The sequence below is a fragment of the Lemur catta genome, chromosome 5, assembly GCF_020740605.2.
Source record: "Lemur catta isolate mLemCat1 chromosome 5, mLemCat1.pri, whole genome shotgun sequence".
Taxonomy (NCBI): Eukaryota; Metazoa; Chordata; class Mammalia; order Primates; family Lemuridae; genus Lemur; species Lemur catta.
The window spans coordinates 30,650,562-30,674,539 of NC_059132.1; the positions used below are offsets into that span (position 1 = coordinate 30,650,562).

General features: G+C 45.1%; 1 protein-coding gene and 1 non-coding gene across 3 annotated transcripts in view; both read right to left on the minus strand.

The window, feature by feature from the left end:
* Positions 1-140: 140 nt before the first annotated feature.
* The window catches only part of HMGXB3 (HMG-box containing 3), a 45,023-nt gene continuing 21,185 nt past the window's right edge, over positions 141-23,978 (minus strand). For both annotated transcript variants that reach the window (XM_045551391.1, XM_045551390.1), the window contains 10 exons: positions 22,178-22,327; positions 16,210-16,511; positions 15,695-15,822; positions 12,025-12,156; positions 10,934-11,118; positions 7,005-7,224; positions 5,637-5,770; positions 4,773-4,889; positions 2,946-3,155; positions 141-1,523 (listed from right to left, as the gene is read on the minus strand). In XM_045551391.1, coding sequence (XP_045407347.1) covers positions 1,059-1,523; positions 2,946-3,155; positions 4,773-4,889; positions 5,637-5,770; positions 7,005-7,224; positions 10,934-11,118; positions 12,025-12,156; positions 15,695-15,822; positions 16,210-16,511; positions 22,178-22,327 — 2,043 coding nt within the window. In that variant the 3' untranslated portion in view covers positions 141-1,058. The remainder of the gene's footprint in view (positions 1,524-2,945; positions 3,156-4,772; positions 4,890-5,636; positions 5,771-7,004; positions 7,225-10,933; positions 11,119-12,024; positions 12,157-15,694; positions 15,823-16,209; positions 16,512-22,177; positions 22,328-23,978) is intronic.
* LOC123639009 lies at positions 14,114-14,221 on the minus strand. Its single transcript, XR_006735579.1, has one exon. It is a non-coding gene; the product is annotated as a U6 spliceosomal RNA (small nuclear RNA).

The following is a 23,978-nucleotide window of genomic DNA, read 5'->3' on the forward strand; positions in this document are numbered from 1 at the left end:
ACACAAGTGCCTGCAAATTCCCTAGGACTTCCTTGCATCCCTCCTCCATGTGAGGGTACAAGCCAAGCACTGCTGGAGCTCGACCACACTGTGCCCCACACAAGGAGCATGGAACTGACTCTTGCTTCACCAAAACCAGATAATTTAATAAATTTTATTCTTGTCAGGGGAAGAGGGAGGGGAAAAAAGCCACCTACTCCACTCCTCTCAATAAATTAAATAATGCATGGCCAATTCCCAGGCCCTAAGCAAGCCCTGGGCACTTGAGCCAGTCCTGCTGTTTCCTTACGGCCCAGTCTGCTTCCCCTTCACAGAAGGGAGTTTATCCTACTGCTGCTAGGTTATGTCATGACCACAGGCCACCATCCCCTCTGTGGAGAGGGTCCCAGGGCCCAGAGAGGATGTCAAGTGCAGCAGCAGTGGCCGGGGAAAGGAGGGAAGGGGATTCTTTTCTTCAAAGCTCAGGGCAGAGAGGACAGTCCTGGAAGACAGCTGTGGCTGACTGTTCCTCCCTCCTCAGCATCCCCAGATGTGGGCGCGGGAAGAGCAGGAGGGAAATGCATTCCTCCTTTGCGGACAATCAAGAGCCCAAGGGTACCCCTAGAACTAACGAGGCCACCAAGGCCCCTGTCAAAGGCAACAGGCTAAGGAATTCATGAGGCTGTGGGGCTGAAACCAGGGTTCCGCAGGGCAGAAGAGACCTCAGCCACCTTTCCACCCCACGCCAGGGCTCCTGCCTTAGCCCACCCCGACTTCCACCTGGACCTGCAGCAGGCCCCGGGGGAGCCACCACCTTCCCCTCCGTTAAGCATACCCCATCCCCTAAGTGCTCTCTCAGGATCAGGAAGCCGTTTCCTGGTATCACTCCTGACCCCCAGAGGTGAAAACCAAGGACTCTGGGCCCCACCATGCTCAGGAAATGGAAGCTCTTTGGTCAGTCCCAGCAGTCAGAGGCCCCACAGGGGACCATGTCAGTAGGTCCCCCGGATAGCTGTGCCTCAGGCAAGGGTCTTACTATGGCTTGAGAGAGACAGTGCAGTCCTGTACAATAGCCTGGCTTATTCTGTCACCACGGCCGCCACCTCTTCCTCACCCTCCTCCTCTGTCTCTGTCTTGATCTGAGCAACCCCAAGGCGGTAGAGGTTGTCACGAATGACCACCTCGCCGGGCTGGCAGGTCTGCACAATGTCGTGGATTTGCCGGTTAACAATCTCACGGCTGGTGAGGAAGTCCATGAGGCGGTTATAGAGGTAATAGTGGGTGGCATTGTCAAAGGCAATGGGCCGCTGGCGGACACTGTTTGGTTTGCTGTCCACGATGGAGGCCAGGATAGCTGCGTAGGGTGCCAATTCAGGGCACAGGGCCAAGGAGTGGTGCCTAGCGCTGGGGTCACCAGGGCTGGGCTGTCCTGCATGAACAATGCGCCGTGTGGCAGTCTTGGTGACAGGGTGCTGGACAGAGTGCTCAGCTTCTGTCATGTCCACGGTATACTGCTGGTCCAAGAGCTCCGGGCAGGACACGCTCTAGAAGAGAGATGGGGAGCCACTTTGACAAGAGGGACTAAGGTAGAACCTGGGTGGTGGATGAGAACCAACTCTGTGGGCTCAGACAGCCCTGTTTAAATCCTAGTGTCATCATGCACTGTATCTCCTGGGCCAGGCCACCTCCCCTCTCCTCTGTGCCTCCCTTTCGTGTGAGAACAGGGATAGTAACCGTGGCCACCTCCCAGAGCAGGTGTTGGATTACTCGGGCTGCTATTACTGCATCTAGTCAATTCAGGGTGGGGGAGGCAGGGGGGCAGAAGGATCTGGCTCTGACTGAGGTTAAGACACCTTTCTGGGCCGGGCGCGGTGGCTCACGCCTGTAATCCTAGCACTCTGGGGGACCGAGGCGGGTGGATCGTTTGAGCTCAGGAGTTTGAGACCTTCCTGAACAAGAGCAAGACCCCGTCTCTACTAAAAATAAAAAGAAATTATCTGGCCAACTAAAAATATATATAGAAAAAATTAGCCGGGCATGGTGGCACATGCCTGTAGTCCCAGCTACTCGGGAGGCTGAGGCAGTAGGATCGCTTGAGCCCAGGAGGTTGAGGTTGCTGTGAGCTAGGCTGATGCCATGGCACTCTAGCCCAGGCAATAGAGTGAGACTCTGTCTCAAAAAAAAAAAAAAAAAAAGACACCTTTCTGGAGTCCCTGGCACAAGTTCACAGAGCCAGTGAGCCCCAGGGAGTGATGACAATAATGTCCCCTCCAAGGCAACGCCAGAGGTCTTCACCTGACAGTGCATCCTAACCGGCACTCAACTCCCTTCTTCCTAATTACCAGGCTCACATCTCTTCCAGCAAAGGCCAAAGGCTACGTGCCCCTGGTAAGAAACAGCGCCCGGTACAATGTACCAAGACACAGAGACAAAGGCTCTGCCACTAATCTGCCGTGTGACTCTGGACGAGTTCACTTCCCCCTCTGGGCCTTAGTTACCCCTTTTAATAAAAGAAAAGAGTTGCACAACTCAGTATTTTCTAAACCACTGTGCCTTAAGAGCATCACTGGCATGCCATGCGGTATATTCATGGCCAAATCTAAGACAGGGTGAATTAAACTGTGTACTCCAGAGCTGGATGGGGCCTTTAACACGTCAGCTTGCAGAGTGACTCCCAAGGTGGCAATTTTCTAGGCTGATCTGGAAGGCAACCTTGTTTTTTTAACACAGATACCTATGTCTGGGATACCCTGGGCACATTATATAACATGCTGTGGCCTCATACACACACGTGTGTGGGTTGGTCAGTAAAAATTTATGGAGTAAATCCTGGTTCCAAAGCATTAAGACAAAACATTGGTGGAGCAAAAAGGAACGCTAGACCCAGGAGGTCCCCGCAAAGAAACAGAGGGGTGAGACATGGTCAGCCTGAAGAATTTATTCCGGTTCCTCAAGAGGCAACTCACCACAGGCGGCTCCATGGGGCTAGAGAAACAGCCCTGGTTCCTCCCCCACATCTGCTTGGTCAGCTCTGGGTAGCAGAGGTCCGCACACAGGGCCACGGGTGTGGCCATATCTACCACATAGACAGGCGGCCAATGGCGGGAGGAAGCTAGCAGATCCACGTGGTCTCGGGCACTCTCACCCCGCACAAGATACTTGGAGCCACAGACCACCTGGGAGACGAAAGGCCAGCGCAGGGATAAGCAGCCAGTCCGCAGACAGACTGTGTACATAGTCCTCACTCACTCCTTCCCAGGAAGACGAACAATCAGGTTCGTGACTGAAGCCATGGCCATCCTGCCAGAGCCCATGACATTCTGCTCCTCTCCTACTTCTGTCCCTCAATGAAGTTGCTATCTCATCCTTGCCCTCCTGAGAGAAGAGCTAAAACATTCTGTCTTTAGCTTAGGCTGAAAGGCGCCTCAGACCATCTCCTCTAAACCCCACTCCCTGCACGCCACCCTACCAAGCATCCTCTACTGCTTCCCAAGACCAGCTACCCAGCACCAGCAGCTAAGAGCTGGTTAAAAATGGAGATTCTTGGGTCCCAACCCAACTATAAGGAATTAGGATCTCTGGAGTGATCTGTATTTCATGCAAGCTTCCCACCAGACCCTGGTGTGCTTGCTTCCCAGATGGGGACCCCTGATGTGGTCTGGTAACCAACCCCACTGACAGGGCCCCCAAGCACCTTCCACCGCTGGACAGCTCTGGGTACACTGGAGAATTGTGCCTTCACACTCACTTTGCTGTCACCTCCAAGTGATGCCTACTCCCAGCACAGCCCCAAAACCTAAGCTCTCACGCACCTGTGTTGTCAATGGCTCCTCATCATGATCCCCAGGTACATGAATATAATCCTCCAAGCAGGCTCTGATCTGCCCAAGGTAGAGGCATCAAGCACCTCCCTCGGACATAGCTTTTGTTACAGCTGATAACCCGATTCCCTGCCTACAGCCAGCTCACCCTGCTGACTCACACACCTCAGCAAACTGAAGGCTCTGCTAAGCCTAAGCCATTCTGTACTTAAGTGGGTTTTCTGTCCCAGTATCCTCCTGGGCCCATTCTGTCACTGAGTACACAATCTGTCCCAGAGCTAACCCCGTGCCACACTGTCCACACCCTTCCACAGACATGTGATCTTCCTAAAACCAAAATCAGACCATGTCATCAACCCCACTCAAAACTGTCCAAAAGGTCCCTCATCACTCTCAGAATAAAATTCAAACCATTACTTTGGTCTAGAAAACTCTACATGATCTGGCCTCTGAGGAGCCTTCCAACCTGTCTCTTCCTGACTCACTATGCTTCTCCACTCAGGGCCTCAGTGGTCACTCCTTCCCCAGCTCACAACTGGGGCTGTTCCCTATCCTTCAGGTCGCAGACGTCTCTGGCTACCTCCTAGACAGCAGTTTCCTCCCTCTTACTTTCTATCTCAGGCCCTTATCAGGTTCCTTCAGAGCTACCATCACAAGCTGTGGTGACTTTATTTCCCCTCTAAAGTATGAGGTTAACTAGAGAGGAATGACACCTTTGTTGCTCACCTTTGTACCCTTCACAGCTGATGCAGGGTCCAGCATGTGGTAGGGTGCTTAATAAACACTCACTGATGCAAGACTCAGGCTCCCCCCCAGCCCAAGGAGTGGCACCTGACCTACGGGCAGCCACTCCCACAGACTACCCAGCGACCTAAGTCTCACACCATAAGAATGAGCTGGATCAATCAGATTCTCTGTGTGGGCAGTCTGACATCACCAAATTCACCCCAAGTTCCCCCATTATCCTTTTACCTGATGGGGGCACACCTTGTAGATTTTACCGCCTGTGAAATGAGGTGGGGGCTGTCTAGCTCTGGCTCCATTCTGTACAGATTCGTAGAGGGCCAATAAGGAGAAGCAGAGCTGGTCCTGGGATGGAAGGACAAGATTAAAAACACAGGGGTGAATGCTAAGGGACTAGGTCTGGTGCTCAGCATCAACTGCTCACTTCAATACCCCCCCAAAAAAAGAACAAACTGCCAGGGCCAGAGTGGGCCTTGGAGCCTCACCAGCCCAACCTCCTCTAGGTACTAGATGCCCCAGAAGCATAAGGTCACAGACACAGCCAGCCAGACTGGTCAAGCTGCCAGACTCTGTGGCCCAAGTCCTTTTACTGTTTATATGGTACAGAAATCTTCAAAGAGGAAGAGTTGAATCTCAACTTGAAGGAAGCAGGATAGTTTCAATAGCACAGAAATATGAGGGAAAGTAAATAACGTATGGATAAAACACATATACACAGACACACTCTGTATGCAACAGCAGCTGCTTTCTAAAGGCTTGGACAGGGGACAACCAGACACCGTGTAAAGCACATTCCTTATAACCCCCTCATGGGTTGGCATTTTCCATTTTACAAATGAGGAAAACGAAGCTCAAAATCACGCAGTTCCAAGGTCACACGCAGTGAGAGAGTGTCTAGCCCACCTTCCTCAGGAGGAGCTGACTAGAGGGCCAGGCCTCACGTGCATGTCACGATCTGGCTGCTGGCCACCTCCTAGGCCTGACTGCCAGCACCCTATGGCAGGTGCCCAGTCACAGGTGTGCATATCCCTGCCCAGAAAAGCAGACCCACCGGCCTGTTCCCAGAGCCCCGATCTCCACCACAGCACTCACCTTGGAGTCTTCCGTCTGGAAGGGGATGCCGCACTGCGCCAGCAGGTGCCGCAGCTCCTCCTCGCTGTAGGAGCCGATCTCCTCAAGCCTACAGGTGCCCTCCTGGAGCAGCCTCACCAAGGCGCTGCCACTGCCTGCAAGAGAACAGTGCCCATGGGGGCGGTGCTGCTGCCAGCTGGCAAGGGCCTTGGTAGGCCCTGACACTGAGGATGAGAACGGGGTAGGCTGCACTGAGCCCCACCCTGGGAGCTGGCAGAGGAGGGACTCAAGGCAGGTCTATGACTTCTGCAGACACTTGGTCTCTCAGAACTGGCCTTCTGCCCTGGAACATCTCAGTGAGATATCCGGCAGACAGCCACTGCAAAGAACCTTAAAATGAGTCAGCTTTTAATCCAAATTCTACTAAAGTTTCTCAGAACCAAGATCTCAGATGCTTAACATACCGCAACAATAAGAGGAGCAAGAGCTCTCATTTTAAAAACGTTCTCTATACACTATGCTCCTGAGCCTGACTAAATCGAGAGAACTACATGGGGGCCTTAATGTAGCAAATATGAGGTAGGGCCTCAATTTAATGTCAGGAAGCACCAGTTGAGAACCAGTGAATCACAATATATTAAGTACTTACAACGTCAATTTAGCAGGTCATATTCAGAATTTTTAAAATAAAATAAAACAGAAAATAAAGTGTATTGCACTTGGTAAAGAAAAGTATTGTTTTGTGAATGTTGTTTCAGTTAAAGATACACACGTGCACATACATGGATATCATTCAGGGTCATGATGCAAAACGTATTTCTTACTGAGTTGCAATTTAAAAAAAAAAGTAGAAGGCTCTCACTCTACCTGTATTAGCTCACTTAATCTTCACCACCACCTCGGAGGTGGGTAATCATTAGCATGCCCTCTTTGTAAATGCAGTAACAGAGGCTCAGGGCAATGAAGGGATTTTCCAGAAGTCGTCACACAGCTACCAAGTGGCATAGCTGGGAATCAAACTCAAGTTATTAGAAAACTATGCTCCTAATAGCCAGTCCAGGGCTTCTCAATGTATAACACAGAAACCATCTGCAAAACCATCTGTAAGACCCATTTTGAAGGCAAATTCCTTGGCGTCCCCCTACTCTTTCTCAATGAAAATCTTTGGGGTTGGAGCCTTACCATCAGCACTTTTTGCAGGATTTCCCTACTCAGCATATCAAGTGCATCCCCAGCTAACAGTGAGCTGCGTGTCCCTCTATGGGATTTTGTCACAGGCTGTTATCTTTCTAGAAGTCCTCTAGGTGTGTGCCTGTCTTGCTGTAGACAATGTCCCAGACTCTTGGCTGAGCCCTTCCCTGACCCCAGTCAGGCAACAGGTGGCCTTACCAGGTACTGGCTGCACATCCAGGTTTTTGTCTTTCTCGGTGTTGACGACCACAGCTCCTCTCATGAGTGGTGGGAAGAAAGGGGCAATAACAGAGGCATCGAACTTGGTGATAGGGATGCTGGCAGGAAACGCCACCTGCTCAATCACCTCTGTTTCCATCGTGGCCCAAAAGTCCTCCACGTTTACCTCACTAGAGCCCAAGAATTCAGGCCAGGTGAACTAAAAGGTCAGGATAAAGAAGGTCAAACTGCAGGAGGCACAGAATATTAGCAACACAATAGTCTTTACCCCTGCACTACACACACAGGGAAAGCAAGGCTCAGCAAAGGGACAGAGTCTGATGGTCATGCACCGCTTAGGGTGCCCCTGAATTTGACAACTTGGTACCCAACTGCCCCTTGGCCACATTTCTTTCTCCCACACCACAGTACTCTCCCAGACGCGAGTAGTTCCTCAGTCCCTTCTGCCTGTACACCTTTATTCATGTCATTTGACCTGTCTTACAAGCAAAGGGGAGCTACCATCTGAGTACCTGTTATGTGCCTGATATTTTCTAATTCACTGCTAAGAAACAACTCTGGGGGATGTCTGAGGTGAGACTAGTAGAGTAAGGGACAGAACAAGAATGGGAACATAGGTCTAGTCCAAAAGCCCAAGTCATTACACCCTATAAGTGGCTGGCAAGAATAATCAGAATTCTGTTTAGTGAAATTCCAGCTGTTTTCCAAGGCCCTGTGGATTCCTCACCTCCTCCGGAAAGTACTCCCAGACCTTGTCATCACAGCTATTTCCTCTACCTGATGAAGCACTGACTTATCTATCATTGGCATCTAGCACTGTGTTATTTGATTTTTCTTCTTTCAATGTTCTCTTATGTGGTCCTCAACATGTGACCCTGATCCTACTACCTTGATCAGAGCCATATGGGTTACTTCGAAGAAATGTAGGCTGGGCACAGTGCCTCACACCTATAATCCTAGCACTTTGGGAGGCCAAGGCAGGAGGACTGCTTGAGGCCAGGAGTTCAAGACCAGCCTGAGCAACACAGTGAGACCCCATCTCTAAAAAAGTAAAATTTTTTTTTAAATTTAAAAAAATAAAAAATTAGCCAAATACCTGGGCCACATCCTAATCTATATCAACTAAATCCCTAATTTTGCATTTTAGAAAGTTTCCCTAGGTGAATGGTTCTCAAAGGGTGGTCCCTGGGCAAGCAGCATGAGCATCACAGGCAAACTTGTTAGAATGCTACTTCTTGGCCTCCCTCTAGATCTTCAGTCATACGACTCTTAGCAGTGGATCACTCAGCTTGTGTGTCCATGAGGAACGCAGCTAGCTGCGAGAATTAAAATTAAAAAAAAAAAAAAAAAAAAAAAAAAAAAAAAGATCTTCTGAGTCAGAAACCCTGTGAGCAGGGCCCAGCAAGCCCTCCACTTTAAGAAGTGTGAGAACTGCTGCCCTATGTCATTCGCATGCCCACTAAAGTCTGAGAACCACCACTCCCCAAAAAGCCATCTCCCTGCATCTCACTCCTCCTTATTCTCCACCTCACAAGGTGCTCAGTGCACGCTGTGAGCAAATGGCACACCTGAGGAAATGGGGCCACTGAGCCCATCCTCTCCACAAGGAGCAAGGGGACAGGAAATGCCATCTGAACACACAAACTGACCAGAGGGGCCTCCTCTCTATGTCCCCGAGGGGAGAGGCCCACAAGTCTCCCCATGGACGACAGCACAGTTTTGTTCAGTAACTTCCTGTTTTAGTTCACAGACTTTAGGAGACCCCTCCTCCCACATGCACCACACCACTCTCCACACACAAAAGAAGAGAAAATAAAGTCCGGGTCTGTAAGAAAGGAGTCCCCAGTACCAGAGAAGGGAAGAAACATGTAAAAGGGTAAAGAGAACGCTAACTCCACCCTGTGACAGAGGAGCCTTGACTGGGACAAGTCAGGTGCCAAGCAGGACTAAGAGATGTGACCTTTGCAGGAAGGCAGGCCTCTGTGTATTCTGGAAACCAGAAACTCACTATGGCCAGATGTGATTAGAAACACCAGAGCTTGGAGTCCCAGGAGGTACTGGTGAGCACAGCAGTGCTTGGGAGCACAGGCTCTGGAGTCAGCCAGCCAGACGGAGCAAAGTCACTCTCAGCCCCACCCCTCCCTAGGTGGGCTTGGTGGGCAAACCCCCTGGGCCTCAGTGTCTGTCTATAAAAACTTCACAGGGTTGTGGTGAGAATTAGTCATAGAGTAAAGCATTGAGGACAGAGTAAGAACGTGGCATAAGTAATAAAACACTCAATTAATCTTAGCTACATTATAAATATGACCGTTAGGTAAGCAGATGTGAATGAGTCTAGAAATAGCCTCTTGGTGAGATAACACACAAAAGAAAAGGGTTTGTTTGTGTTTGTTAATTGGGAAGAAAAGACAGGACTGCACATTAAACCCCTACTATGTCTAGCTGGCCATGCCAATACACATGAAAGCAGTTCTTTAGAGGTTCACGCCTGCCCCAGCAGTGAGCACACGAGATGCAGGCCCAGTGCCTACAGTCACTTCACATCCCAGTCCTCTTGTTCACTATGACAGAGTTCAGAGGCAGAAACTACACCCCTGTGCAACTACTAGCGTACTCAAAGGGCACTCCAGGCCTGCAGGGTGCAGACCAGACCTCTTGGCATGATCATGATTTTTTTTTTTTAAAAAACTCTATAGAAGGTTAAGGAAGATTCCCTACTATTCTCAGTTTGTAAAAGAGTTTTATCATAAATGGGTGATGAATCATACTGAAGGCTTTTTCTTTTTTATACCTAATGCTGTAATCATATAGGTTTTCTCCTCTAATCTGTTAAGTAGTGAATTACATTAACATATTTCCTACTGTTGAAACAACCTTGCTTTCCCAGGATAAACTTGGTCATGATGCATTACTTTACTCATTGTTAGGTGTGATTTGCTATTATCCTATTCAGGACTTTGGCATCTATATTCATTAGTACAATCAGTCCCAATTTCTTCTGTTATATTAAATGTCTGGTTTTGTTTTGAAGTTCTATGGCCTTAATACAAATGAATTGGGGAAATGTACTCACTTTTTGACCATTCTTCTCCTATGATTAGAATCTTACATTTCTTGGATATTTGCTACAATTAATCCATGAAGCCATCTTTATTTGGCTGTTATTTTTGTGTGAAAACTTTTTAGTTCAGAACCTACGTCAGCTCAGGTCACTCTTTTCCTCCAACCCCATTTTGCTCTGCGTAAGTACTTAAAATGAACCAAGCGACCCTACGTAGGGTCCAGCCTTCCTGCAGCCTCTGGACCTAACACATCCTACCACTCCCGCCGCCACCCACGTCTCCTTGCTGCTCCTCAATCATGCCTAGCAAGCCTGCCTCAGACCCTGTTCTTGCTGCTCCCTCTGCCTGGAATGTTCCTCCCCAAAGCTACATGGGTTTCAGCTCTCTACTCAAATGCCACAGTGTGACAGAACTTCTCCAACTGCCCTCTATAAAACAGGAATGCCCTGTTCCACCACACTGCTCTCTTCTCCTCACCCAGCTTTACTGTGCTTCACACCACTTATTACTCCCTGACAAATATTTGTTTCCTGTCTCCCCCAAATCAGAATGCGAGTTTCATATGGAGAGAAACTTTGGGGGTCTTTACTGCTATCTCCCAGGTATCCAAAAAGTACATTTAATTCATGCTCAATACGTTTGTTGAATAAGTAACTGAATAAGCAAATGCTTCTATCTCCACCTGGCTTTTCTTAGATGAAACCTTGGGCTATGGTAGGAAAAAGCCACTCGCCTTACCTGGATAGGACTGGAGCTATCTACCCCTGGGGATACCATGCAGCAAGGTGGCTGCCACAGTGAGATAAAAGTTCTGAAGGTCACCCACAGTGGCTGAGGGACACTCACCTCCACACTCTTCAGTGCCAGCACGTTCTCTTCACTCCTCTGAGCCATTTCCACTTTGGGGGCCACACCACAGATACCACAGATCATGTCGTTGTAGTCTCGGACAGTGAGGCACTCAAAAGCCCAATAACCATTGCACAGTAGCTCCTGCAGCTGATTCAGCTCCTCCGAGGTCAGGGTCTTCTCTGGAAAGAGAGCAAGAGTATGGAGAACGTCAAAGAAAATGATCCTGAAGCCACTAGGGATGAGCCAGTGGCCCACAAGAACAGCCATTCTGCAAGACCGATTATGCTCTAAAAACACCCAAAAGTGCTAACTACTCCAAGGGTCAGGCACCTGGCCTTCCAGTACTCAGATGGGCAATTCCAATCAGAGTCATAGCTGCCTTGTACTAAGTATCTACTAGGTATTAGATGCTGTGCTGAGAGTGTTGAATACCTATCTAATTCTCACATGAATTTAATTCTTTATGAATCAGAAGCTATTACTATCCCCATTTTATAACTGGAGAAACAGGGGCACAGAAAATAATTTGCTTAAAATCACACTGCCACTAAGTGGCAGAGCCAAGACTTAGGCCTGTGTGACTCTTGCACCTTTGCTCTATTCTATCTGTCCTCACAGCAAGCAAGGTACAGGGGGACTGAAGCCTGTAGGAATGGGGTGGGAAAAGCACAAACAGAAGTAAAGAGAGCAAGGGGAAAAAATTCCTAGATAATAAGGAGGCAGGGCCCCACACTCAGGTCTCAGCACAAACCTGGGGACTGGTAGCAGACAGCCAGGAGCTGTGGATTCAGAATGAGTCTGACACGCAGTGGGGCTACATCTACCTACGAGTAAACGATGTGCTTCTAAAGTCAGGTATAATCCCTTGCTATGAGCCCCTGGATACACGGAAAGACTCATGCTTTCCAAAGTTACTTTGGCAATTATAAAAATTCAAAAGGAAGCATGCATTAGGAAGTCAAGAATACCACCTTTTCAAAACATCAGACTCTTCCCCAAAATGACTCTTTCAACCAAAGTCCATCACTGAAAATTCCCAGGGAGCTTAGGCCTAACCTTGGGAAAGAGAGGAAGACAACCTTTACCTGTCTGCTCCTGCACCGACTTCAGAACAACACTGACAGACACCCTGGGGTCCTCTCCCAGCTTGATCTGGTTTCTGATTGCAAAAAGCAAGTCCAAGCTTACTAGCAGCTTGTTTCCCACATTAAAGAGACCTGTTGGTTAAAAAGAGGCAACAAGGTAATTCATGTAACATCACACACAATGGCAAAATGTAGAACACAAACTAGCCAGGTGGTGGTGCACGCCTGTAGTCCCAGTTACATGGGAGGACTGCCTGAGCCCAGTAGTTCAAGACCAGCCTGGGAAAAATAGTGAGACCCTGTCTCTTAAAAAATAAACAAATGCCCACCAACAGGAATACAGTTAAATTATGGTGCATTCATAAAACAGAAAACCAGTTATCATTAAAAGGAATAAAGTGGTTGCTAAATTGACCAAAGTTGTTAAAGTGGACATAACTGTTCTGACACAAAATTGTCCATAATACATCATTAAATGAAAAAAGCAAATAATAAAATATGTACAGATTTCTTCTCCTTTCCCCCAATAAAAAGAGAAATACTTCCCTACTACCCAGAGTTCAATCCTCAGGATCAAAGGTGTCACTCTTCCTCTACACCTCATACCACTGCATCTGGGGAACAACCAGGAGCATCCTCTAGCCCAGGAATGGGCAGGGGATATGATAAAAGCTATAAAATCACCCCTACATCAAATCCTAGAATTAAAAAAATCAGAAGAATGATTGTATATATATATGTATGTATTTGAGACACGGTCTCACTCTATTGTCCAGGACAGAGTGCAGTGGGACAATCATAGCTCACTTTAACCTCAAACTCCTGGGCTCAAGCAGTCCTCCTGCCTCAGCCTCCCAAGTAGCTAGGACTACAGGGGAGTGACACCATGCCTAGCTAATTTTTCATTTTTTGTATTTTTAAGAGATGGGGTCTTTGTTATGTTGCCCAGGCTGAGAAGAATTTAAATGCAATCAATTTAAGACAAATAAAAGAAGGTGATTTTACATTTGCACAAAATATAATGCATAAAAATCTGCACAAAAGCAAATTTTGGAATATGTGTTCTCAGTAAAGAAGGGTACAGAGGAGTGCAAAGGCGGAAACCATAAGGGAGATCAAAGCTTAATAAAAAGCTTTAACAAAAATTAAAACAAAAAGCAAAAAAACCTTGTTGTTACCAAAATTATCATATACAAATTTAAAAGACAACTGATAAACTGAGAGAAACTCTGTCAACAAAAAAAAAAGCCCAAAAGAATGGCAATGTTCACAAAAGAAATTCAGGAAAGAAAACACTCACTAAGGACCATAAATAATAATTAAAGAAATATAACAAATTAATAAATGATATACCAGTTTTTACCTATCAAATCAGCAAACTTTAAAAAATTGTAATACTAATCTACAAAAGGCTTCTAGCTAATAAGAATTTAACAAGGTCACTGGATACAAAGTCAACAGAACTCAATCATATGTCTGTATTAGCAATGAACAGTTAGAAATTGAACCATTTCATTTGGCACTGAAAAAATGAAATACTTAGATATAAATCTAGCAAAATATGTGCAGGACCTATATGCTGAAAACTATAAAAACTGATGAGAGAAATGAACGAAAATCTTACAAAATGGAAAAAAGACCAGAATGGTGGATCAGAAGAGTTAACATTTTTAAGCAGGTCAAATTTCCCAAACTGATGTACAGAGTCAACAAAATCCCAGCTAAAATTCTACCAGGATTTTATAGATACTGACAAGCTGACTCTAAAATTTACATGGAAACACAATAGTACAAAAATAGCCAAAACAATTCAGGAAGAACAAGGTTGTAGGACTTATAATTCCTGATTATAAAATTTACACTTCTGGCGAAAATTAATTCAAGATAAATCATAGACCTAAATGTGAACCATAAAATTTAAAAACCTTTTTTCTTTTTTTTGCCCTGCACATCTTGAACATTTATTAGCATTAAACAAGACCCTTCCCCTTCCCAACACCAGGAAGCCACACCCTCAGAGTCCCAGGCCCCTGAAGCAGGGTCCCTCTCTCTGCCCCATTTCTGCAAAAAAACTCTCAGGTCTTAGCAGAAAAATATGGAATGCCTCACAAATTTGGGTGTCATCCTTGTGCAAAAGTCACACTAATCTTCTCTATATCGTTCCAATTCTTAGTAGATGTGCTGCCGAAGCGAGTGCTTTTTTCTTTTCTTTACATTCCCTTCTTTTCATAGGTGTTGACATAAAATTTTAAAACTCTTAGAAGGACTTGTATCAAGAAAATATAAAGAAATCTCAAAACTCAAATGGAAAAACACAATTCAACGGACCAAAGATGTGAAAAGACACTTCACCAAAGACGACATACAGAAACACATACATCATTAATCACTAAGGAGATAAAAATTAAAATTACAATGAAATAACACTACACACACCTATTGGAATGGCTGAAAAACAGACAATACTGAGTGCTGGCATGCAGAGAAAATTCAAACTCTCACACACTGTTAGAGAGAATGCAAAATGGTACAGCCACTGTCATAAGTGGTTTGGCAGCTTCTTATGAAATTAAACATATTCTTACCATACAACCCAGCAATCTGACTCCTAGGAGAAGTGAAATTTACCCAAGAGAAATGAAAACATGTTCACACAAAAGCCTGTGAACAAATGTTTGTACCAGCTCTGTTTGCAACTGCCAAACACTGGGAGCCAATCAAATATCTTTCAATGGGTAAGGAGATAAACTGTAGCATAGCCACATGATGGAAAGCTATTTAACAATAAAAAGGAACAAATCAATGATAAACACAACATGGATGAATCTCAAAGGATTATGCTTACTGAAAGAAGTCAGACTCAAGAGGTTATATACTATTATTGCATTTACATGACACTCTGGAAAAGAGAAAACTATAGGGATAAAGAAGAGATCAAATGGCTGCCAGATGTTAGGCAGGAGGGGTGGGTTTAACTACAAGAGAATAGTACAAGAAAATGTTTTGGGGTGATGGAACTGTTCTATATATTGTTTGTGGTGGCAGTTACACAACTTGGTGCATCTGCCAAAACTCACAGAACTGAAGTAAATTTTACTATATATGTAAATTTTAAAATAAATTATAGCCCAGGTATGGTGGCTCATGCCTGTAATCCCAGCACTTTGGGAGGCCAAGGTGGAAGAATGGCTTGAGTCCAGGAGTTCGAGACCAGCCTGGGAAACATAGTGAGATTCCATCTCTACCAGAAAAAAAAAAAAAAGTAGCTGCGAATGGTGGCACACACCCGCAGTCCCAGCTACTTGGGAAGTTGAGGCAGGAGGATCACTTGAGCCCAGGAGTATGAGCCTGCAGTGAGCTATGATGATGCCACTGCAATCTAGCCTGGGTTACAGAGCAAGATCCTATCTCTATCAATCAATCAAAACATACAAATAAAACACAAAGTTTTAGAAATTAACTTTGTTTTAAAGGTCCCAGATAAAAGTCCTAACACTGAGAGATAAATGTCATTTCCTGAGCTGGGACATCCAGGAGGAAGATCCTCTCTTCCTCAGAGGCCCCACCTGAGAGAAAGTCCAGTGCTCAAAGGACCAGAGGTCTGACCCACGCAGGCAATTCTCAAGCCTGCTTTGGGGGCGCTCTGAGGGAAGAAAAGGTGGACACTGACCTGTGTAGATGTCCATGAAGCTGTGCAGGGCCAGACAATGGGGGTTCAGACACATCTTCACCTGGGCAGTCACTGTCTGCAGCCGGCTTGCTGTCAGCAGCCAGCACTCCTGGGGCCCAGCCAGGGAGCTGGTACCGAAAACATCACCAACAAAAACAGAAGGGAAATCAACCTCTATGCAGATCGATGGCAAAATTCTCAAGATTAAATGTAAGCGGTAAATAATTCTGAATTTATGACATAATTTAACCAATCTCATTGAACTTCCACACCCAAACATTATGCTAGGTAGTCCGTATGTAAACTAAATCATAAGCTAGTGATAACTTTCAGGGATTTCAATACAAATGACAATTACTGATTATTATTATTTTACTTGTAGCAATTGGAGAGGTAAAGGAAGCCTAAGAAAAGCAGAGAATAACATCTTCAAAGGTTACATATAGCTTTAAAGTTGCCTGAGGAAAGGGCCAAGTGGGATGGGACAGCTAGGGGCAGAGTTAAGGGGTGCTTACTTTTGTCCCCCTTTGAATAATGGGCTGCTACAGAGAAGGCACTGCGTGGATGGAAACTCATAATAATTCGACCAGGAAGTCTGCTCGATGGTCACCGTCTCCTCACTCACGTTGGACAGGATAAGTCGAGAGCTGTTGAGTTCATGAATCAAGGCAAAGACCTCAGCCAGCTCTGACTCACTCTCGGGAATCTGCAAGACTTTGCGCAGCAGCTGCAGCGTGGACTGGCGCTGGATCTCCTTCTGGGCCACACTCAGGGGCTCTGTGGCATTCGGCACATCTGGGAGTGGTGAGCTTGCCTCCTGGGAAGAGAGTGGATTGATCAACAAGTACCCAGGGCAGAAAGAGCCAGCCTCGGGCTAAAATAATGAAAAGTCTGTGAGTAGATGAGGCTTATGACTGAGAGGTAAGAAACCTAGGTTCCTGACTGGCTCCACTAATAACTCTGTGTGACTAAAGGCTCCTGCTTTCTCTCTCTGGGGTTCAGTTCTTTACAGGTTGAGCATCCCTAATCTGAAAATCTGAAACACTCCAAAATCCAGAATTTTCTCAGCACCAATATGACACTCTAGGGAAATATACATTGGAGCATTTCAGACTTTGGATTTTTTGGATTAGGGATGCTCAACTGGTATGTATTCGGCAAATATTCCAAAATGTGGAAAAAAAAATCCGAAATCCCAAACACTTCTGGTCTCAAGCATTTTGGATAACGATACTTAACCTGTACTAGTAAAACCAGAGAATTACATACACCTTTTGGTAATGGATTCAATAGTTAGCTCCCATTCATATGGGAGGATAACAGACCTGGGTTTTAGTTCTGGATATGCCACTTAACACTCTAGATGTGATACCTAAGGCAATTTACTTAATGTTTTTGAGCCTCAATTTCCTCATCTGTGAAATGGGGCATAAAAATACTAGTAATCTCCTAGAACTGAGATTAAGAGAGATATTGCAAGTAAAACACACAGCATGATGCTTGTGATGTAATGAAATCTCTATGAATAGTAATTCTGATACATAAATAATTATCTGCACTGCTTAAATATTTGTCTTTAATTCTTCAGGGTACAAGGGAATTTTATACACCAGTCAGATACATCCAGGAACAATGTTCTCAAATACTTGCTAAAAACATGTCCTTCTCAAGGTCTCTTTTTGATGGAGGTTCCTCCCTGATCCTTTTTACCAATGTGGCACATAAATCACTCCCTCCTTTGTGTTCCCTGAGAGCACAACTTCACTGCAGAATTCATTATCTTATAGCTGTCAAACCACTGTCCTCCCTCTTCAGTGAAGATACAGTGCATGCATATTTACTGATTCCCAACATCGGCATGAGGCCAGGGGCATACAAAAGATGCTGACAAACATTTGCTGGACATATCATACATTGCTTTGTAGAAGTTAATTGCTTAATGCTATAGTTTGGATGTGTGTCCCCTCCAAATCTCATGTTGAAATTTGGTCCCCAGTGCTGGAAGCAGGGCCTAATGGGAGTTGTTTGGGTCATAGGGGCACATTCCCTCACGAACACATTAATGCCCTGAGGAGTAGGGAGTTCTCACTCTATTAGTTCCTGAGAGCTGGTTGTTAAAAAGAACCTGGACCTCCCCCAACCCTTGCTTCCTCTCTTGCCATGTAATCTCTGCACATGACAGAGCCCCTTGACCCTCCACCAGGAGAAGCAGCAGCCTGAGGCCCTCTCAGAAACCAGATGCTGGTGCCATCTTCTATAAACCTCTTTTCTTTATAAATTGCCCAGCCTCAGGTATATTTTTATTGCAACACAAAATAGACACAATAACAAAGAGCTTTTGATTAACTCTGCATACCTGTGACAACTTTTGTCTGTAATAGTTAAGTTACTTATCTTTCTCCCCCACTAGATTGTAAGTTCCTTAAGGGAAGGGGCTATGTCCTACTCATCTCTGAAAGCCTGGCCCATAATAGACATTCAATACATGAAGGAAGGAAGGAAGGAAGGAAGGAAGGAGGAGGAGGAGGGAGGGAGGGAGGGAGGGAGGGAGGGAGGAAGGAAGGAAGGAAGGAAGGAAGGAAGGAAGGAAGGAAGGAAGGAAGAATGGCTGCAGAAGAGCTGACACTAGAATGAGCTGCCCTGAAGCTGTGTGTTCCCAGCCATGACTTATGTTGAAGCATGAGCTAGAACACTACTTGGCAGGAACAGTATCCCTTTGTCTCTGAGCCAGAGAAGAAAGAGAGAAAAGAATGAAGACTATTCCAGCTCAGAGATACCGTGGTCTGAACTACAAATAGCTGGAGACAAACTGCATAGGAAATGTTTGGTCACCAGGGGGCTCCAAAGAGCAATACATGCAAGGGCTCCTGGGTTTCTGACCAGTTTTATGGAAAACAAAAACATACACTTTACTTCTCCAAACTTTAGAACGGAGGATGAGGGAATGTCTGACGGTAAGAGAAGGTCTGAATATAAGGGTCCTGGGAGTGGGCAGATATCAGTTAGCCAAAGATAGAGGAATATAAATAAGAGTAGGATTTAACATCAATTGGCAAGAGATCCCCAACAATTTCTACCTAATGTGGAAAGTTAAGTCACTTCATCATCCTAGATCAAGGAAGTGCTCCATTTCCCTACTGCAAACCTCACAAATAGCTAAAATGAAATGGAAAGAGAAAGGAATACTCAGAGCATCTACCTATATAAAAAAGTCAATTCCATCCCATAAGTATAGATCGACACACACTGTGGGCAAGTTCCAAGGTTAGAAGGTGTGGGGAAAACAGGTATACCTGCCGTAGAAGAGATTATGGTCTCATAGGAAATCAAGAGAAGCAGTCAGTGTGGAGTATGATCAATGCTGTGGAAAGAGGAGCACCTTGAACTCATGGAAAATCCAGGAAGAAAGCTCACTTCCTGCAGAGGGCTTCCAGCAGAGCAAGAGAATCCGATGGAAGCTATGGGCCCATTTTGCATGCAATTTGGGGGGTTTATAGACCACATGACTCAATTCTGAGTCTTCTCTAGGGCTCCTGGGTTCTGAGAGTAAAATGCCCAGATCCAATCCACCTTGCCTGCTTCCTTTTACCAATGGGGAAACTGAAACTCAGGAAGCTTCCAGCTCAGGGTCACTTCCAGCCAGATCTCTCAATTCCTAGTCCTGGTGTTTTCTTCACTAAGCCATCAGTGCCACACACTTTCTCACAAGGACCACAACCTCAGAACACTACCTCGAGCACCGAAACAGATCTGGAGACTGGGGATGAGATTCGTCACCAGAAAGGCCCCTCTTCATATGTAAAGAAAGAGCCTGAAGCAGTTTTCCCCCAATAAGTCTCCCTCCTGAAATAACCTTCCTGTAGGCCTCTCCCTGGCTCAAGGATATTCAGACCCCACTGACTAAAGAACAAACTGCCCAGCCTGGTATTCAAGACCTTCCATAATGTGGTCCCAACATGCTTTTCAGGTCTTATTTTCCTTACCACCACTGCCCCCCACACACCTTCTCCTCTAGCAAATGGAACACTTCACTTTTGCTCATGCTAGTCCTTAAGTCAGGCATGCCTTCCCCTTCCAGCCAAATCCTGCCCATCTGTCAAGTGTCAAGGTCCATCTCAGATCCTGATCTGTTCTGTGTGCCACCCCTCTCCCTGCAAGGCAGATCAGTGATATTTCTCTTCTTACCCTCATTTCAGTCTTTTCCTTTGCTGCCTCAAATGCTGTCACTTTCTGTTTATCTTAAAATACTTGTGTGGAAATTCTGAGGACCTCTGAAAATGCCCATTTTTCCTGGTTCTAATAATAATTTTTAAAAGAGCCCTAAGGAGCCAAATGAAATGTACCTTACTATCTAAGTAGCTTGGTCCAACTTCAGAGAGCAGGTTTGCCAAGACTACTAGAAGTAAAGCTTTGTGATTAGCCAAAAGCTTTTGGAGGGAAACTGAAAGAAAAGTGGTGATCTAATCTACAAAGTCTTGGGGTTAGCATTCCCTATTTACCCAAAGAATAAATCAACTTATAGGTCCTGTGCCAGGCCTCAGAGCTAAGAGGATGCAACTGTTTCACCCCTCTCTTCTTCTGAATCCTATTTAAGGCCTAGGCTACTATTCTCTTCAGTGAATGAACTCTTGGTTCTTCGAGATCAAGCAAGGTACCTGGTCAAACCCCTCCCCTTGGCAATGGGGACAAGGAGGACCAGAAAGAGGAAGGCACTTGCACAGGTTTGGAACTTACAGTTCCAGTTCTGATGGTCTAAATATTAGGTCATTAAATATGAAATGTCTGATTTTGAATCAAAAGTGTAGTTTATATCACAAACAAGAAGCAGTAATCAAAGTATGTGCCTGAACTGTCGACACAGTTTTGCCATCTTAACAGTAGCTTGTTTATGCCAGCAGCAAAGAAGCCTGGAGAACAAGTGGTGATAAAATCGCAAAAGGTATTTTCCATGGCTTGTTGAGAACTGGATATTTTTCCTTACAAGAAGTGGTCCAAAATGTGGAAGAAGTGGGAGTCAGTTGGTACAAGGTCTGCTGAATATGGCGGATGACAGAGAATTTCTAAGTCCAGCCTCTGTAGTTTAAGCAGCATTGTTTGTGTGACATATGGTCAAGTGTTATCTTTCAAGAGGATTGGCCTGTCTCTATTGACCAATATTGGCTGCTTAATCGCAAGCATCTTCATCATTTCGTCCAATTGGTTGCAGTAGACTTCTGCTGTAATCGACTGACCAGGTTTCATGAAGCTGTAGTGGGTAATACCAGTGCTACGCCACCAACAGATATCATTAGCTTTTTTTAGATGAATATTTGGTTTTGGACTGTGCTTAGGCACTTCATCTTTATCCAGCCACTGTGCTGGAGGCTTGTGATTGTCAAAAAGAATTCATTTTTCATCACACGTAAAAACACAGTATAGAAATGTTTTGCCTTTATGATGTGACAGCAAAGTAAGGCGAGCTTCAAGACAATTTCTCTGCTGACGCTTGTTTAATTCATGCAGAACCCATCTATCCAGCTTCTCTTCCTTGCTGACTTGTTTCAAATGGTCCAAAATTGCTGGAATAGTAACATCAAATCTTGCTGCTAATTTACAGAGGTAGAGACGGATTCGCTTCCACTGCAGCTTTCAGCTCATCATTATCTACATTGGTCTCTGATGGTCCATGTGGCTCATTTTCAAAAAAGAACTTCTCAAACCATCAACATACTGTGCATTCGTTAGCCACATCCTTTCCAAACACTTGATATTTCAAGCTGTCTGTGTTGCACTGGTTCCATGATGGAACTCATACTCGAAAATAACACAAATTTTTGACATATCCATGGTTCCACAAAAATTGCTCTAAAAAAATTTTGAAAGATAATCAGAAGCTGGCCAGGTGTGGTGGCTTACGCCTGTAATCCTAGCACTCTGGGAGGCCGAGGCGGGTGGGTCATTTGAGCTCAGGAGTTCAAGACCAGCCTGAGCAAGAGCGAGACCCCGTCTCTAATAAAAAAAAAAAAAAAAAAAAAAAAACCAGAAAGAAATTATCTGGATAACTAAAAATATATAGAAAATATTAGCCGGGCATGGTGGCACATGCCTGTAGTCCCAGCTACTTGGGAGGCTGAGGCAGAAGGATTGCTTGAGCCCAGGAGTTTGAGGTTGCTGTGAGTTAGGCTGACGCCACAGCACTCTAGCCTGGGCAACACAGTGAGACTCTGTCTCAAAAAAAAAAAAAAAAAAAAAAAAAAGGGTAATCACAAGCCAAAATGTGTGTTTGAAAGACTGAGGATGTACCTTCACAATAAAAATTAAACAAGTGTCAAAGTGAAATGTCAGAGATATCAACTTTCAAACTTAGTACTTAAGGAAATCAGACATTTCATACTTAATAACCTAAGACTATCATGTATTAAGAAGCCTTTCATTTCTACTAAAACAGGTTTGCTAACGGAGCCCAATCCAAGGCTAGGGTTTATGTTTGGGGAAGGAACTCACAACAGCCTTGGTGGTTTTCTCAGTTCGGTCTTTGGCAAGGTTAAAACCACAGCTGGGGCAGATCCGAGGTTTGTGCCGGTTGGTGTAGACATAGCTACAAGAGGGATTCTTGCACTTTCCCCGACCTCTTGATGTAGCCAGGCCCAAGTCCTAAAAAAAACAAGAACAGCATTCAATTGTACAAAAGTTAAACCTATACAGAGTCCAGAACCAAGATGAACAGCTGCCACTAAATCAGAAAAGAGTGGCAATTCCAAGTCAGATTTAGCTTAACTTATAAAGAGCCTTGAAGCAAGATCTCTTTTCTGCAATTAACCCTTTTCAATTTAATACAGGCTGTATAATTTCGGCTAACCCAGTTCTTCCCTATCTGTGAAACAAGAGAGGTGACTCTCAAGGGTCTGGAATTCAAACACCTTCAGGGTGCAGGCAGTTGGCAAAGTAAAGCAGGTCTATGTGAACAAGGAGTACTAGACACTGGGGTGAACTAAAGATTTCAAGCCCTAAAGACAAAGTGTGACTTCTGGACTAAGCTCCTGTGATAAGTTACTGTCTAATCAGCCAAACAGAGGTGCTGGGCAGTTCCCACAAGATGGTAAATCTAGTGGCCTCCTGTAGCCAAAAGGAGTAGAGAGTGACAGAATGTAGGGCACGGAGAAGGTAGTGATTATAATTAGGTCATTGGAAAAAGAAATCCAAGCAAATCCCTAGGATAAGAGGTACAGCCTCCTCGGGGATCAGGCCAGGCTAGGCATTAACTCACCCTACTGTGCTATCTTGTTCACCAGTGAATCCCCAGCACAGAGCTTGCCACATGACAGGTACTCCACAAATATTTTTTGAATGAATGAATGACCCTTTCTTAAACCTGTCTGCCATAACAAGGTGAGAATTTTTTAAAAATGTAGCCACTCTCTCAAAATCTGCTCATCTTAATCAAATCAGCCAGAAAAATTGTCAAAAGATATCTGGCTGGTTGATAATTTAAGAATCAACAGAATTAGAGAATGTGAAGAGTGATATAAGCCCCAAAGATATCCAAACCAATGCAACATGTTATAGATGGTGAAACTGAAGACCAGAGAAGGCAAAAGCCTTGCCCAGGGGCATATGGCATGCTAGTGGCAGAGCCAGCACTACTTTTGGACTTCCACTGTCTAGTATTTATTCCACTGCTCTGTGCTCCTCACCCTGCAAAGGATGATTCTCAAAGTCACACATTCATTGACTGGAATGTTAGTATGTGTTATATCAAAAATAAAAGGGGGGGGGTGCAAAAACCCTTGTGGGGAATGCTAGGCTAAACAAAATAGGTTGCTTTACTAAAGTATTTCTCAAACCCTACAAGATGTTAGTGTAACCGGTGTGGTAGCTCACACTTATAATCCCAGCTGAGACTGGGACAGCAGGATCACTTGAGCCCAGGAGTTCAAGACCAGCCTGAGCAATATAGTAAGATCCTATCCCAAACAAGAAAAAAAAAAAAAAAGAAAGAAAACGAAAAAAGAAATAAGATACTAATATTAAATGTGACTTTGTTTTAGCGAGGAAAATGCAACATTGCCTAAACTTACCTGTGGAATACACTTCCCAGGCTAAAAGGTTCAAAGACTGCTGAATGCTAAATCTGGACCGAATTTTTATCTCTGACAACTCTCAATAAAAATACACTAATCTTAGCTGGCCTACACTTCATAAATGTCACCTGGGGGGAAAAAAATCAAAACAACCTAGCAGATTCACCCAGTAACTATCCTTTGTATCAGGGATGGGATGTTCAGCATTGATGATCTATATATAC